General features: G+C 47.3%; 1 protein-coding gene across 6 annotated transcripts; it reads left to right on the forward strand.

Moving 5' to 3' along the window:
* The first annotated feature begins 1195 nt into the window (after window positions 1–1195).
* Window positions 1196–14332, forward strand: Brd7-9 (Bromodomain containing 7/9). 6 transcript variants are annotated; one of them, XM_078178553.1, is made up of 4 exons: window positions 9375–9732; window positions 10446–10556; window positions 11382–13079; window positions 13157–14332. In XM_078178553.1, exons 3-4 carry the CDS (start codon window positions 11489–11491, stop codon window positions 13813–13815), a joined length of 2250 nt encoding a protein of 749 aa, XP_078034679.1. In that variant the 5' UTR covers window positions 9375–9732; window positions 10446–10556; window positions 11382–11488; the 3' UTR covers window positions 13816–14332. The 6 variants fall into 6 exon arrangements, with proteins under 6 accessions (XP_078034681.1, XP_078034682.1, XP_078034680.1 ...); XM_078178555.1 differs by lacking the exons at window positions 9375–9732; window positions 10446–10556 and adding an exon at window positions 1196–1373; XM_078178556.1 differs by lacking the exons at window positions 9375–9732; window positions 10446–10556 and adding an exon at window positions 6884–7950.
* The last annotated feature ends 898 nt before the right edge of the window (window positions 14333–15230 follow it).

Genomic DNA, 15230 nt, shown 5'->3' on the forward strand with positions numbered 1-15230 from the left:
ATTTTTTATATTTTTGCAACAGCGTCAAATAATATTCGTATCGTCTATTTTGTTTATTTTATCCGTCGCGAGGAATATTTGGAAAATTATATAATAATATTGGACCGATGTTAAATTTCCCTTTCTGCCTCGATTTTATCTAATTTATTAATCGGTAAAGATATTTAGTAGCTAAAAAATGATGTAACAATATCGAAGCTCACGGTAGTGAGTTAATAGCTGAGTTGGTTTCGATTCCAGCTGCTCGGGTTTGCTCGATTCGGAGAAAACAATCGAAATCGATAATGAGACGTCAACTCTCCAGGCCGTTAGTATACATGGTAGGCCGGTGGCTATGGCCGTAGCAAGCCCGAGCTTCTCTTCATTTGTTTGTAAAATGTGCAGGCATTGATTCATTCTAGATAGCGTAAAAATTGTTACGAAAAAATTGCCGGAATAGAATAGTCGAGCTAAAGAGACCTTGACGATATCATTTTCCTAAATTACTTTACACTGTATAATTTTTATAGCGCAGTATGTTGCTCAAGTATATACTTAAGATAATTTCTAAAATACTATTTAATCTATTTCTGCAACTAGTTACATACAATGTCCATACACAAGGACGGAATAACAGAAACTAATAAGTCTTTTACCGAATAGGAAAAAACGTAACATGTTGCTCCTATTTGTTGCTACAAAATACGGACAATTTATATTTTGTCTAGTAATAAATATAGAAGGAACATTCGTATTCAACAAAAGAACCTATCTACTTTAATTTCTCTTTCTGAAACCGTACAATTTTGTTTGCATTCATGTCAAGGCTATGCCAAGATTATCTATTGTCTAAAACCGACCAGTTTGGAAGCTATTATTTACAAGGTACTATAAATATTATACCATATTAATTATAAAGACATTAGGAGCGTTAAGTAATGATTAATTTGGCAGTTGGAATCTCTGTCCCGAATTTGCCTGCACGCGATACGCTGTGCGCCGATGCGACGCACCCACGTGTGCCCGCTCGTGTGCGAGTGCCGTGCGTGCGTGCGTCAGTGCGTAGAGGAGCGCGTGCTGCCGCGCCGGCTCTCCCCAGGAGCGTACCAATCGGCCGGCCGAACCCCCGATCGGACGCCATTGGCTGTCACCGGCTCGGCAGGAGACCCGACCCCGCATCCATTCACCGTGGCGGGGATCACGAAATTCAAACGACCGACTCTTTCGGAAACCTCGAACAGTTAGTAGCACCGTTGCGCTGCGTTTTCCTGTGACGCTCTGCGGGACACCTCGCTCGATGCCCAACGGCTGTGGCGACGCCGATGCGGAGCACGAGATAATGCCCGGCCAGCGAAGACGAGAATTCTTCCGAGAACGCAGCTGAGACTGAGCAGGTCAGAATCTTTGACTAATTAGTAGCCGACGGCGTCCTTCGCGATTTTTATTACTCTATTAGCTGCGCGCTTCGTTTGCGAGACAATTGTGCCGTTAATTGCATTTACCAAATTCTATACTAAACGAGAAGACATTTTTATTCTATTCGAAAAATATTTACACTCTACTCAGTACTTCAAAAATCTATTTTTCCTTTTTATGCAAGTGTAGCATAATTGAATTTGGCTAGGAATGATATTTCTCCTTCAAACATTTATCTACACTGTCCAAAGTGGCATAAACTATACATAATTCAACTGCTGCTCTGCTTTATTTCTTATAACAAAATTTTCGCTAAAACAGTTTCCCAATTACATTCCGCGATCCTCAAAAACTTGAACTTCGGTAAATAACCGTCGCCCATAGCAATCTGCATACCACACACGCGTGAGTAGGTTACCTTGCAGAGCAAACAATTTGCCTTGTCAATGTAACGCGTCTAATATTGTGCCGTGCAGCTCGCGATGTAATTAACTGCCGAGCTGGAGGTCTAATTTCATTCGCGTAATCAGATAGTAAGGAGGAAACCTTCCAACCAATTACAGAACAGTGAAAAGTGATCGATTGTTGGCTCGGTCGTGGCACGCGTTCGCTAGTAGTTTTTTGCTGCGATATTTTGCATCACATTGTAGAGGCATTTGTAATTTTTAGAGAGGAACGAAATTGAATCAACGCATTGAAAATGGTGTAATTAGTTTTTACTTAAGTGACGTGGATTTTTCTGTGAATATTAGAGAGACTAAGTGCAGCAATATATGTATAAAATAATATAAAATCTAATAATAAGATTCACAGAAAATTTTAGTCTCTCAGACCAGTTTCAAGAAATTCACACCATTTCGAAAGCATTAATTTTCCTTCGCACTGTATATTTCACTCGCTTCTGCAATAAACGACAGAAAATGATGGAAGAAAAGGTTCGCAGAACGTTTACGCTGTTCTCATAAACGTTGTACGCGTTTCGAAGACCGCATTTACGTCGTGTTCGTTATGTCAGGTTATGTTCGGTTTATGTTTAGGCTAAACATAACGAAATGTTTGTTTGAACGTGTCTCTTAATGCGGCTCGCCGAGGAAAGGAAACTGCATGGAAGTCCGCGGCGATTAAGTCCGTTCGACGCGGATCCGAGTTCCGTACAGATAAATAGGAACTGCTGCCAAACGAGATACGCCACGAGGCGATAAGAGACCGTGCACTATAGCGTTCGGAACGACCGTGAGCGTGTTCAGTTCGCTGGTTTATTCCGGCACCCTTGGGCCTGCGACTTACGACCCTCCTGACACACAGGGTGCCCCGTAATTGTACCGGTCTCCTTTTGTACCCCGTGCTCGGAACGTCCACCAATGGAAAATTGACAGAGATCCTCCTCGCTGCTGCAGACATCGCAGTGACTCGAATTTCGTACACGAGCCTCTTTGCTGCACAGCTGAAGTCTCTGTTCTACCATATCGAGTGCATCTCATCGACTGCATTATTTTAGAAAAATAATTGCACGCATTTGGAATTGGATTTTGGAAATTGCAACCCGTACGACGAAAATCCCACAGAATCGATCCACGTAAGTGTCCGACTAGCTACAAATATTTTGTTCGCATTTCGCTGAAATTAAAGTCGACTCGGCGACGTATCGACTCTGCGCCAGCAAGGGCTTCCATTAACCCCGTTCGCAGAGCATCGTCAAGATCATTGCCAATGCTAGACGTATCAGTATTTCCGGCCGTATCTCGAGGTTCACCGGCGGAGCTGAATCGACGAGTTGTTTATCGCTCGAGATAAGCCGTGCTCAGCGCGCGATGCAGCGGTCCGCTCCGACCTGGAACACCTTGTATACGTTTCGCAGGAGCCGGGGTCTTAAACCGGCTCTGGATGAGTCACTCCGCATCTTTTTGTCGGCCGCGCCGCCATTCCGTTCAACCCTTGCCGAGTCAACTTCATTCAAAAGGGAAACACGTCTCCCTGAGCAACTTTTCGCGTATTCTACGATAGGTTGTTCTTCGAGCTCGCTATAATAGACTATAGCGTTCGATAATTTAGACACAGCGCTTTAGATGCGTTTAGAATCGTTTCAAAGCTTTGAGAACCGGAGACAAAGGAGGCTATTAGGTTAGAAACTATGAAACGTGCGTTCTTGTTTGGTCTTTGTTCACCTGCAGCGCCCGTTTCATAGTTTCATAGTTTTATCGCGGATTTTCATCGAGTATACTATCGAGATCGTACATAGCGTGGCGGGGAAAGAACATATGGGACACCCTTAATACCTCCAGCCTCGGAAATTCGAAGCGGAAATGGATTCCTATGTAGCTTTTATAGCTCGTTGTATATTTACGATTAGATTGCCGACCTACTGTATCGATGACGCAAGCTGGTTCTAGGAAGACTCGGTTCACCAAAGTTAATCTACAAAAGAATTCGTAGGCTCCACAATCCTGTAGCAGGCGCGGAAGACTTTATTTTGCTTAGAGATCTGATTACGAGGCGTTGATATCTTGAAAGTTTCAGATTTTTTCCAATCTTAATATCAATGATTTAATGACTAAATTATAGTAGTATTAATACTAGTATTTTACTTTGTCAAGTCAAGTTCTTCTATACATAATATTAATTTTTATTAATGATGGTTTAAGGTGTTGAATAGTTTCCGATAGAATTTATCCTACGTATAGGCAGGTATAGCCAGGTAATCGCGCCGGGCTCCTGGAGAGCTAGCTACGCGCTTGCCGGATTCGTAAAAACACTATCAATGCGACTACTACGGAGTCGTAGATTTCATCCAGATGCAACCAGCTGAGTACACAAGCCGGCATTCCCCGATGCTGATCTGTTAGCTGCAGAATTAGCTTGCAGAGTTAGTCGTAGACAAAAGCGGATCCAAAGAAGTCCTTAATTCTTGATCCTCGCGAACGGATAGCAGACCGTTATGCATTCGTCGATTCGTTTGCATTGCAAACGCGGACGTTCCAGAACGATTCCCGGAATCTTCTTCTACGGTGGAAAGATGTCGACGATCAATTTCGGGCGACGATGTCCGAGCGAAACGGATGTTTCGTTCCACCGCGTTGCCGCGGCGCGAGTATTGATTATCGCGGAATCTCTTTAAGTGCGGCCGCCACGAAATGCTCGCGGGGCACGTATGTAATTGTCAATTGGATCTCCGGCGGACAGCGACGCGGACGTTCGCAGAGATCGTTATCGCGTACCGTCGCGGAACCGTGGATCCACGGCGTCGATCGGACGGCTGGCTCTCGTCCTCGATTCGGGATCGCCGGAATTTCCAGTCGCATAATTGGCTCGCGTGATTCGCGAGTGTCCCGCCGTCCCCGTATTTCAGGGTTTCCCGTCGACGACCGCGTTCATGCGCGCGCGCGCGCGCGCTCGCGTACGGATTCCAAGCGCCGCGCGTTTTCGTCCGACCGTGTGCGGCCGCAAAACTTTCGGTTGCCCGGATCCTGTTCCAGGTGGCAGCAGGAAACGGAAGGCTTGTCTTCCTCGGGAAATTACGGGGCGACTCGACGCTTTTCCGCTCGCGTTCCGCGCGGTCGCGAACGCGCTTTGCCCGCGGCTTCCCTTTATCAGACGAACCACCACCCCGTTCCTTTTATCAGCCGATCACACCGTCGTGGATTATAAAGCAGACTGTTTACATCACGCGATCCTTATCTGTCACGAGGAATCCGCCGACCTCCGGCGTTGCTCGAATTAACGGGGAAGCCGGAAAGCTTTCTGCGGCGAGGATTCGCGAGGAAATCTGGCTGCGAGCGTTTCGTCGCTGAGAAAGTCGGATTCGAGGGGTCGGGTACATGTTTCGCGCGGGAATTAAGCCGATCGATACCGGAGATGATGGTTCGGACTCGTGACCGACGCGCTCCGTTCATTTCGTGCTCCGTGTACGAATCTGTCCAATCGAAGCTCTCGGAGCGGATTGAATTTTAGTATTCGACCGAATGGAGTTATCGAAACGATTGGACGATAAAACCTGATTCTTTTCTTTTTTGCGATCGATGGAGAAAATGGTAAAATTGATCTTGATTTTATCCACGCGTTGGATAAAAATTCGAAGGGGTTCTATTGGCCGCTCGAAAACTCGAGATCGAGGTACATCGACTTGTATCGAGGTATATCGGGGACATTAGCGAATCTGTGTTACGATTCGGCGGCATTACGACACCCGCCCCGTCGTCGCAAAGATAGCCGATGTTATCAAAGTACTACGGAAGGCTTCATTATCCGATCTATCCTACAAATTGATTTATGCGAAGAAAATGCAGCCGAGCCGTGCGTGCGTATCAGCGTGGCCCGCTTTTAACGACACCTCGGCGAAAAGTAATCGCCTGTTCGAGAGATCGCGAGGCTCGTTGCGGCTTGTGTGTGCCCGATAAAAGAGCTTCTCGGATATCGGCCGTTGGATAGAGTAGCTTTTTACGATCCGTTGCGCTACGGTTATTACCTCCCGTTGGTAGCCGAATGAATTTTTAGAACCTCGAACCACCTTAACCTCTCGCGCCACGATAACGAGACGGACTCGCGACGAACATTTCGTGCATAATTTAACAAATGACTGGCAATCGATTTTATTACGGTGTCCTATAAGGTTCGCTAGCTCTAAGGAAAATCGATCGTCAACTGCTGCGATGCCAACTCCTTGCATAATTTAATAAAAAATTCAAATTGCTTACTTCGGGTCTAAAAAAGTTTGTTCGTTAAAAATTATGTTCTTAAAATATTTGAAAATGTCCTTAAAATATTCGTAAATGTCCTTAAAATATTCGAAAATGTCGAATGATTTCGCGTGATTTCACGCGACTCAACAAATATTTCCCCGTTAAATGACCACGATCCGTCTGAGTAATCGCTCTCGGCGCGATATTAAAATCCTATCAATTTCTTCGCAATTACAGCGAGCGCGCGCGTTGCGACTCGCAAACAACGACGCGCGTGAAATTAATTTTTTTTTTTCGCCGTCGCTCAAACATCGCGATGCATTATGCAACGGCCGAGAAATTCATTAAATCCTTCGTCGATCCTTGCCGATCCTTCGCAAAGGATACACCACGCATTTCAATGCGTTTTTGCGACCTCGCGGCGACAATTATTCGACGCGCGTTCGCTGTTGCATTCCTCGGGCAGATTTTGAAACGAACGACAACGCGGTGCGATAAAGATCGAGCAGTGATAGATTTTCCGAGATGCTGCGGGAGACATGAATTTTTCTATGCCTTCTAACGATCTTAACTGAATAATTTACCGCAGCGTTTTCTACGGCAGAGACTGTTGATATCAAATTCACCGAGCACTAAAGACGCGTGTTGCTTTATACAAATTACAAAACTAAATTCATTTAATCGAGTTTATATTAAATCACCATTTCTCTTAAATTACTCTTCTCCGAGAGTGTGCGGCAGTTAAAGGGTTGTACGTCCAAGTAAAAATCGTCAAACAATTATCGTAAATTCCGTTTCTCGTGAAAGAAATTCATGGAACCGTGCTAGGGGTTGCTAAACCACGTGGAGGCTTTTGGACGACGAATTCGACAATTCGGAGTCGCCGCGGCGGAAGCAACGAGACCCGAGGAGCAATTTAATGCACAAAGGGTCAAAGGCATCGGCGGCAACGATCCTCTAGCGGCGGGTTCTCGGGTTCTCGGGAGAAGTTCGCGGGAAGATTCCACGGGTATCGGTCGACTCCCAGTCCTTGAAGTGTTCGCATTGTCGCGCGGGGCATCCCTTTTGTTCGTCCGAACAATGCGGCGGCGTATGCACGTGATTAATATCTGTGGGCGTACGGTGGCCGAGTGCGGGACAGGTTCGAGTGTCCCCGGGCGCGCAGCGTTCGGCGTTTCGTAACCGGTGAACGCGGGGCCGTTGTTCTGGCCGGGAATCCGGGCCTGTCGCGGGCCGAGGGCGCCCGGAGCAAAACGGAGTGCTGGCTAGAAGAAAATGGTGGACGGTCGCGACGCGGTTCCTTGACCGCGCGGCGCGTCGGCAGGAAAGGAATTCCTGCGGTTTCCCGTGACGGCCGCGTCGCCGAGTGGGAAGAAAGTAAGGAAGGAAGGAAGGAGGACATGGCTGCCGGCGGATCGGCGGGCCTCGCGTCGGCCGTTTAAAGGGGCTGGGAGCGAGTGCAGCGGAGGACTCGTTTCTGTGCCGGGGCTTCGCGACGGCTGGCAAAGATCAGAGACCAGACGCCTCTCGCGGCGGGCCGTGTGCTCGCGTCCCGTTTCTGCGCGACGCTCGCTTTCCTCGCCGATTCCCGGAGCCATCGGCGGCTTTCTCTCTCGGCTGCAGCCCTCTCTCCGTTCCTCTCTCGCCGTTTTATCGGAACAGCTGATCGTCGCCCCTTTAATCGCGTCGAGCCGTCGAGCCCATCGCCGCTGATCGCCGCCGTCGCCGCCGTAGTCGTCGTCGCCGTGATCGACGCCGCCGCCGTCGCAGCCCTCGCCCTCCATCACCGAATCACCGCGGACAGCCGAGCCGCCCGGCGTCCTGCCCGGCTCTCGAACGGGTTAAAGCGTGCCTGTGAATACGGTCGAGTGTTTCGTCGGTAAGTGCTGCTGCTGCTACTCGAAGCGTCTTTTTGTAGGTTAGGAAGCGCCTCTCTCGCCTTTAAAGCCCCGTGCACAACGCCGCCCGTTGCATCGCTGCTCGCCGATGCATTACGCCCTGCACCGTGCAGGCTGCACCGGTCGGCGGTCGCCCGACCAGCCATCGTCGACTCGAAACGTTTCCGCGGACGCGGCCCGGCCAGCCAAGGCCCTCCAGCCTCGACGGATCCACGGAATCCGGTGTTTCTCGCCACCTCCCGAAGCCGACGTCGTGCTAGAAGCATTCGCCGAACACGCCGCCGCTGCCAGGGGATTAACCCGAGGAGATGCGGGTCGGGAGGCGTCCTTCGGGCTCTCTCTCTCTCCGGTCTTCTCGTTTGTATGCAGCTGAATATTTTCCGTCGTCCGAGGCGAGCTGTAATCGGATCAACCGAAGCACGGAGGCTGCACAGCCGTGTCGTTAATCGTTCCCCGGGTTCGATCGTGCGCGTGTGTATTACTGGTGCCCACGGTCGATAAAATCTGCCGGTTAACAGGTTAATTGGATGCGCTCGGGTCGCCGTGGGCGGAATTCATTGAACCGAGAGAAACACGACGCTCGTGTCCGCTGCGTTTGTGGTGTTAAACGGAATCCGGTCGGGGCTCGCCTCACCGGTTCACACCGGGGCTTGAACCGGAGACGTCGTGTGAACCCTGTGCGATTCGATAACGGTCCTCGAGTTCGAGAAGATTCTCCATAAGGTGAGATTAACGGTCGGGTGCAAGTGCATATTCGCGTTTCGTTGCGTTTCACGCTTTCGATCGAGAGAGGCAACTCTCGTGAGGGAATCGCGACGGAGCTGCGGCTGCGAGGCGACGCTCCGGAGGGTTCGAATCGCCCGCCAATTTCAACGACCGGCCGCCATCACGCTCTCCCTCGAGCCGGGTTTATGTCCGCTCGATTCCTGCCCGTTCTCGCGATCTTTTCCAACAGTATTCGCTTCTCTTTGAATGTTGAAGTTTCTTTGAATTTTCTTTGAATTTATTAATTACCTCGACGTCGATCGATTTGGTTTAAATAGCGTGGCAATCTTCGCAAGCTATTGTGTCTGTTCTCGTTTCAATATCGCAAGCAAATCGCGGTTATTATCGTTTAGAATTCACAAAATCGGTAACAGACAGCTCCAGCAGTATTCGTACTCTATCGAATTTAATTTCGTGTATGTGAAACGCACGCGAAAAACAGTAACAATGCGTTGCTGTTCGAATCAATTCGAATGGCGCGCCAAACTCGAGCAGCGCGCCATCATTCGAGAACACTCTGCTCGTTCTTCTTCAAATATTTCGAACAAATCGTGTCCGAGTTTACTACATTTGCACGAAATAATTACTCGTTGACCCCAGCAGCATTTCTACGGTATGAAATTTAATTTTGCATAAATAATTCGTACGTATAGATTCGTAACGACGCGTCGACGGTCCGAGTACGTTTGAATTCCGCGGCGGTCGTCGAGCGACGCGACGCCATGACGGCGCAGCTGGTGAATAATGGTTCCGGGCGGGGGAAAACCGGAGACGTGCGTCCACCATAACGGCTTGGAGATTCGTGACATGTTCAATGGCTGCCGCCGTACTGTCTATACACGTAGTGGAGCGCGGTAGACACGCAAACCGCGTTCCGTGGTGGTTCACGTCGTAGTGTTTACTCCCCGTCGGTACGAACATATCCGCCAAACTGTGGCCAGACGCGCAGACCATGGGTTCGAAGAAGCACAAAAAGCACAAGCGCGAGAGGCACGAAGGTGAGGGGGACCGGGCTCGATTTCGGCGTTTTCTCGATCGTCTTGCCGCGATCTCTCGCCGACGTTCAATGTTCGCTCGACGTCGTCTCGGCGCCCGTGGGTCGTCGCGTTGTCACACGGTCACCATAGAAATGTAAACGTTGCCGCACCGTCAGCCGCCCTCGCACCGTGGAGGCACCGCCGACGAATTCGGAACGCGCCACGAAATTCAAACGGTGCCCGTCGACGATCGCCTCGAGATGCGATATTGTTTTTCATTCTAGAGAGTCCCTCGATCGAGCTCCAATCTCGCGATGACAATCGGTTATCACAGTGTATCCCGGTGTTATCCGAGCGGTTCCGCATACTGTTTACGTCGCTTTGCTCCCCTGGACGTCGCGTGACGCATCGTGCTAACGGGTCTTTCTCGATTAACTCTGTCCTCACTTCACTTTGATATTCGGCTGGTCGTTATATACTGCTGTTGGTGTTTATCCGAGTTATTATTGTCAACGTGTCGCACCGATTATAATATCACGAGACGTTTTACCGTCTCTTGTCAATGCTTGCGTTGACTGCACGAGGATTCGAATGAAAAGAGTACCATTCTGGAAGCAGTCTCTCTCATAAAGTCTTAACAGCCCTAAATCCAAGGGCTGTACGCTGTTCATATATGTATCTCTTTAACATTTTCATTGGAATCCTTCTTGTACTCATCGTTTAATGATGCACAGGAATATTGACTGCGTTTTCACCAAGGACAAACTGAGAGTGAGGTTGGAGTAGAAGTGAGGTGGATTCAAAAGTATAAACGAAGGTTCCACAGCGACAGGTGCGACGTGGAAGTAAGTGACGTGTAACAACGGACATGGACTGGTTGCACGACAGAAACTAGCTGTGCTTCCGAATTTACTCGAATGCCCCAAACCCTTTCAGTATATTTTTTTTTTTGTCTGTTAAGACCAGTTGAAGTGCAACAAGATCTCCGTTGGTTTGGAATGTATTGAAGTTCCTTCTTTGTCGTGAAGATTCTTTTAGTTCTCCGTTATGGTTGGTATGTCTGTTGCGCTTCAATCACTCAATCCCCTGGCTGTTACATATTATGGCAACAACAGCCATTCGTGCTTTTGCTTCACCTCGTTGTGAGGTATTTTAAGATTTAAACAATTGCTCCTTCCTGATCATTCCCTGCAATACAATAGAACATAATTCTAGACAAGAATTATTTTATTGCATACTTCTTATCAAGGTTTATTTAGTTTTGAGTCAAGCTACCTCCATCTCGCTTCCGGTTTGTTGAATGTGAAAACAAGGTCACTGTCCTGTTTATAAAGTCATCTTTATTATTATTATTATTATCATCATCATTGTCAATTTATCTCCTTTCACCCTTCTGTAGACATCCTGTAGATTTCATTGATTTAAGTCTACACTTCTTACAATCCTGCAAGATCACACGACGCAATATCTGCCACTATATTTTATATTACAACAGTACACTGCACTTTTGTATGATTTTCTGCAAGACACTTATATTGCATGCAATAGATTTGCAATCATCGTTATTTATAGCTTTTGATGCTTTACATATCTTCTTTTTTACACACTTGATATTACCGGTCTCGGTACCAATATGTTATAACTAATGCCTGATCTTCTCTCTTTAACAGAAGGGCACTATTCAACCACGGACAAACCCCCTACTTTAAAGCTCATTCTAAAAGTAGGAGGTAGCAGTGGTACACCTGAATACATTAACGAGCCAAGCCAGGCAACAATGTTGTCCCAACACTTAGGTGTTTACCAGCAACAGATGGGCCTGAACTGTTCTGTTACGCAAGACTCGGAGTATGATAGGTACATAGGTCACAAAAAGCTGAAGAAGAAAAAGAAAAAGAAGGACAAGAGACACAAGCACCATCACAAGGACAAAAAGAGACGACGGGAAGAGTCCAGCCAAGAGTCGGTCGGCGATGCGGACGAAAGCTTGGTCGAAGTCCCTAAAAAGATTCCTAATCACCAACTGTTAGTTCCAAGACACCCGACCGTCGGAGAGCACAGAGTGGGTGTCACCAATCAAATCAGCTCTCTGTCCCCACACAGAGAGCCCAGAACATGCGTACTTAGGAAAATTGCGGAGCGTACTCCGCTCCAACGGTTACTAGAACACTTGCTTAGGTCAATGGAGAAACGCGACCCGCAGCAGTTCTTTGCTTGGCCGGTCACGGACAGCATTGCCCCCGGTTATTCACAAATTATCACAAGTCCTATGGATTTCAGTACCATCAAGCAGAAGATAGACGACAATAATTATCAGAACTTAAACGAATTTATAGACGATTTTAAACTAATGTGCGATAACGCCACCACGTACAACCAGCCCGATACGATTTACTTCAAGGCAGCAAAGAAGCTCCTGCACGTTGGCCTGAAGATGGTCACGCCCGAGAAACTCAGGCAATTGAGACCTGTCCTTACCTACATGCAAGACATCTCGAAGGAGGAACTCGGTTTTGAATTGGGAACCGAGGATCCAAATAATCCCGATGCCCCGATCACAGAAGAGCAGATAGAACGCGAACGGGAGCAGGAGGAGCGCAACGAGGAAGCGGAGGAACTCCGGAAGGAAAATCAGAGAAAGATGAGATTAGCGAATTTAGGTAAATTTGAAGCCATTCCTGATGACATGACCCCGGAGGAAATCTTGAAGCAGGTCCGCGGTGCTGCGAAATCAGCGTCGGAGAAGTTATCTCTGAAGAGGCTGAACTCGAAGATGGGTTTCCTCAGGCAAAAGAAAGATGGGACCACTAGTTTGCAAATAATAGTGCCAGGAGACGGTGTGATACCAGGAACGAATCAGAGGCCCGTGTCTTTGGGTCAGCTCATTGGCAAACTGAATCATGGCACGGGCGCGTTAGCAGGATTCCGCGAAGACAGGAGGAACATGTCCAAGCCGGTGAAACCCTTATACTACGGTGCCTTTGGCTCTTATGCTCCAAGCTACGATTCCACGTTCGCCAACTTAACTAAAGAGGAAACCGACTTGGTGTACCAGACCTATGGCGACGAAACGGCTGTACAGTATGCAGAATCGATTCTAGACTTCGCTAAAGACTGTGATTATACATTAACTATGGTAGACGATCTGTTGGACATCTTAACGGCTGGGGATCACAGAAAGACCAAGAAGTTCCTCGAGGAGAAGCGGCGACTCAGGGAAGAGGAAGAGAAGATCAAACATCTTCTGGAGAAGCCTATGCAGGATGTTAACCGGAATATTCCAGCCATGGACAACATCAAGGTAGACATGGATCAACTGAAGACTCTCTCGGAAATAGGAATTGATGTGAACTTCTTGGAGAACTTAGGTAATTATAGTTTGAATATCTATTCTATCTCTGGTAATTCTTGAATCATCGAATATTTATTGTACTTTTATTTGCAGAAGACGACGTGAAATTAAGCGAGGAACGCGCAGCCCTGCAGACTCGCTTGGACGATACATCTCAGATGATAGGCCGTCTAAAACAGGCTCAGCACGATCGTTTGTCAGGCCCACCCCCAGCTCACCTATCAAATGTTCCTAAGCCGTCTGAAAACGAGGTGGCCCTGGCCGACAAGATCACGGACAACCTCACGGAAATAGCGAAGAAACTACCACCGTCAGCAATCGCTCCTGTCGACGGTCTGCGAAGAGCGATGGGAATCGCACCTCTAGGCGGTCCCGAGCCTATGGAGGTCGAACCAATCACGCATAATCCAACAATCGTAGCTGAGAGTAATCTATTGTCGCAAACGAACAATAGTCAGGTCCCGGCGAACCTGTTATCGGCGCCGTCGCCTATTCAAAACGCGAATTTGCTCAGTCCGGCCAGCCAACAAACTCCAACGATCAGTATCGTGAATGCTAACCAAGCACCGATCCAGATACAGATCGGCCTGGCGCATAGTCAAACACCACCGTCTCTACTGAACACCGCGGAGACTTCCGCCGTTCCTGATTTAGAAACCGAGCTACGGGAATTTCTGGAGAGCGATCCCACGTTAGGACACTCGCCCCTACACGACGATAAAACGCTCGAGGACATCCTGTCCGAGTCCTAGTGTGTACCTTTTGAGATTCAGTGACTATCGATGCTATTCCCTTAACAGGGCGCATGAACATTATGTCTAAACGCTACCACCTTTTTGGCGTAACTTGTATGCTCCTTGGACATTTGTCTAGGAATAATTGCCGGTCCTTAGATCAGCGAACAAGGTCGCGTAATCTTGTTATTGTCATACAGCGTTTGTTTTTGTACGCGTATTATTTATAAAGTACGGACAACGAATGGTACACTGTACGAAGCTTGTACAGTCCGCGTGAAATACATTTGTAATCGTAGAACGAGCGAACAACCTTCAGTGAAGTGTGCTATGAAGAAGAAAGACAACACGAGAGGGGGGATATGTTGCGTAAATGAAAGTAAAACAAGCAATTGGTACGATGTATTAATTGTTCCGTAGTTTTGGAAAATATCGGCGTGTGATTGCTACTTGAAGCGTGTACGATTACGAGTGGCATTGTAAATACATAAAGTGTATTTTTTAAATTAAAATCTTCTCGGATGTCTGAATCGAATCCTGTGTCGTTCTCAACGAATATATACGGTCCACGGAATTGCTCAAACCCTTGTGAATATTAAAATACGATTTCACGCGAGAACGTTAATTAAGAATATTTACATACCCGATGAAACGTCGAACAGCAATCTTCGGTCATGATTAAGTAACGATCATTCGATAATATTTTGCGGCTACTTGGAACACTCTGGAACAATTAATTAATTTATTTTAATATACACGGACGTAACTCGAGTTTGACAGGAGATATTCTGGTTCATTAAATTCGCTTATTGTTTCGTTAACGATGAGAATAAAAGACGTTCTATTACACGTTGTTAAAAGTGACCCATTACGATGTTTGATGACGAGAAGACCGTTTGAACTTGTAACGGTTAACATCATGGCGTCTAAATAATACCAAGATGGCGTATTCAAAAGTTCTCGTTTCAAATAATATTCGTATTACTTGCATTGAATATGCAGGAGAGAAAGAGTTGAGTACGAGACGAGCAACATTGTTATCGTTTAGCAATTATATTTTCTGTAGTTTCAAGCAAGTTGATGGTCAAAGAGATGGCAAAATTTGAATGATATTTGGCTGACGTGCCAGCAACATTAGGCTAAGACCCGGCCGCGAATATCAATCGAGATTTTTCGGAAAATCAATGTTCCCAGTAGTTGCAAACAATATCATCTTACCACGTGGACATAAACTTTCGGTGGAGTCATCGTTTGCGTTAAATGATTGCGTTTTTACCACAAAATCTTCAATTTTCTATCGGAGTGGTACGGGGCTTGCTGCGAACAGGAGCGCGAAATCAGTTCCGAAAGTGGCCGCAAGATGGCGACATCGATTCTATCCAGCAAATTCAAACACCTCTCCCTCCCTAATTTTTTCCAATTAACAAAAGAAC

This window comes from Augochlora pura, chromosome 4 (genome assembly GCF_028453695.1).
Source record: "Augochlora pura isolate Apur16 chromosome 4, APUR_v2.2.1, whole genome shotgun sequence".
Classification (NCBI taxonomy): Eukaryota; Metazoa; Arthropoda; class Insecta; order Hymenoptera; family Halictidae; genus Augochlora; species Augochlora pura.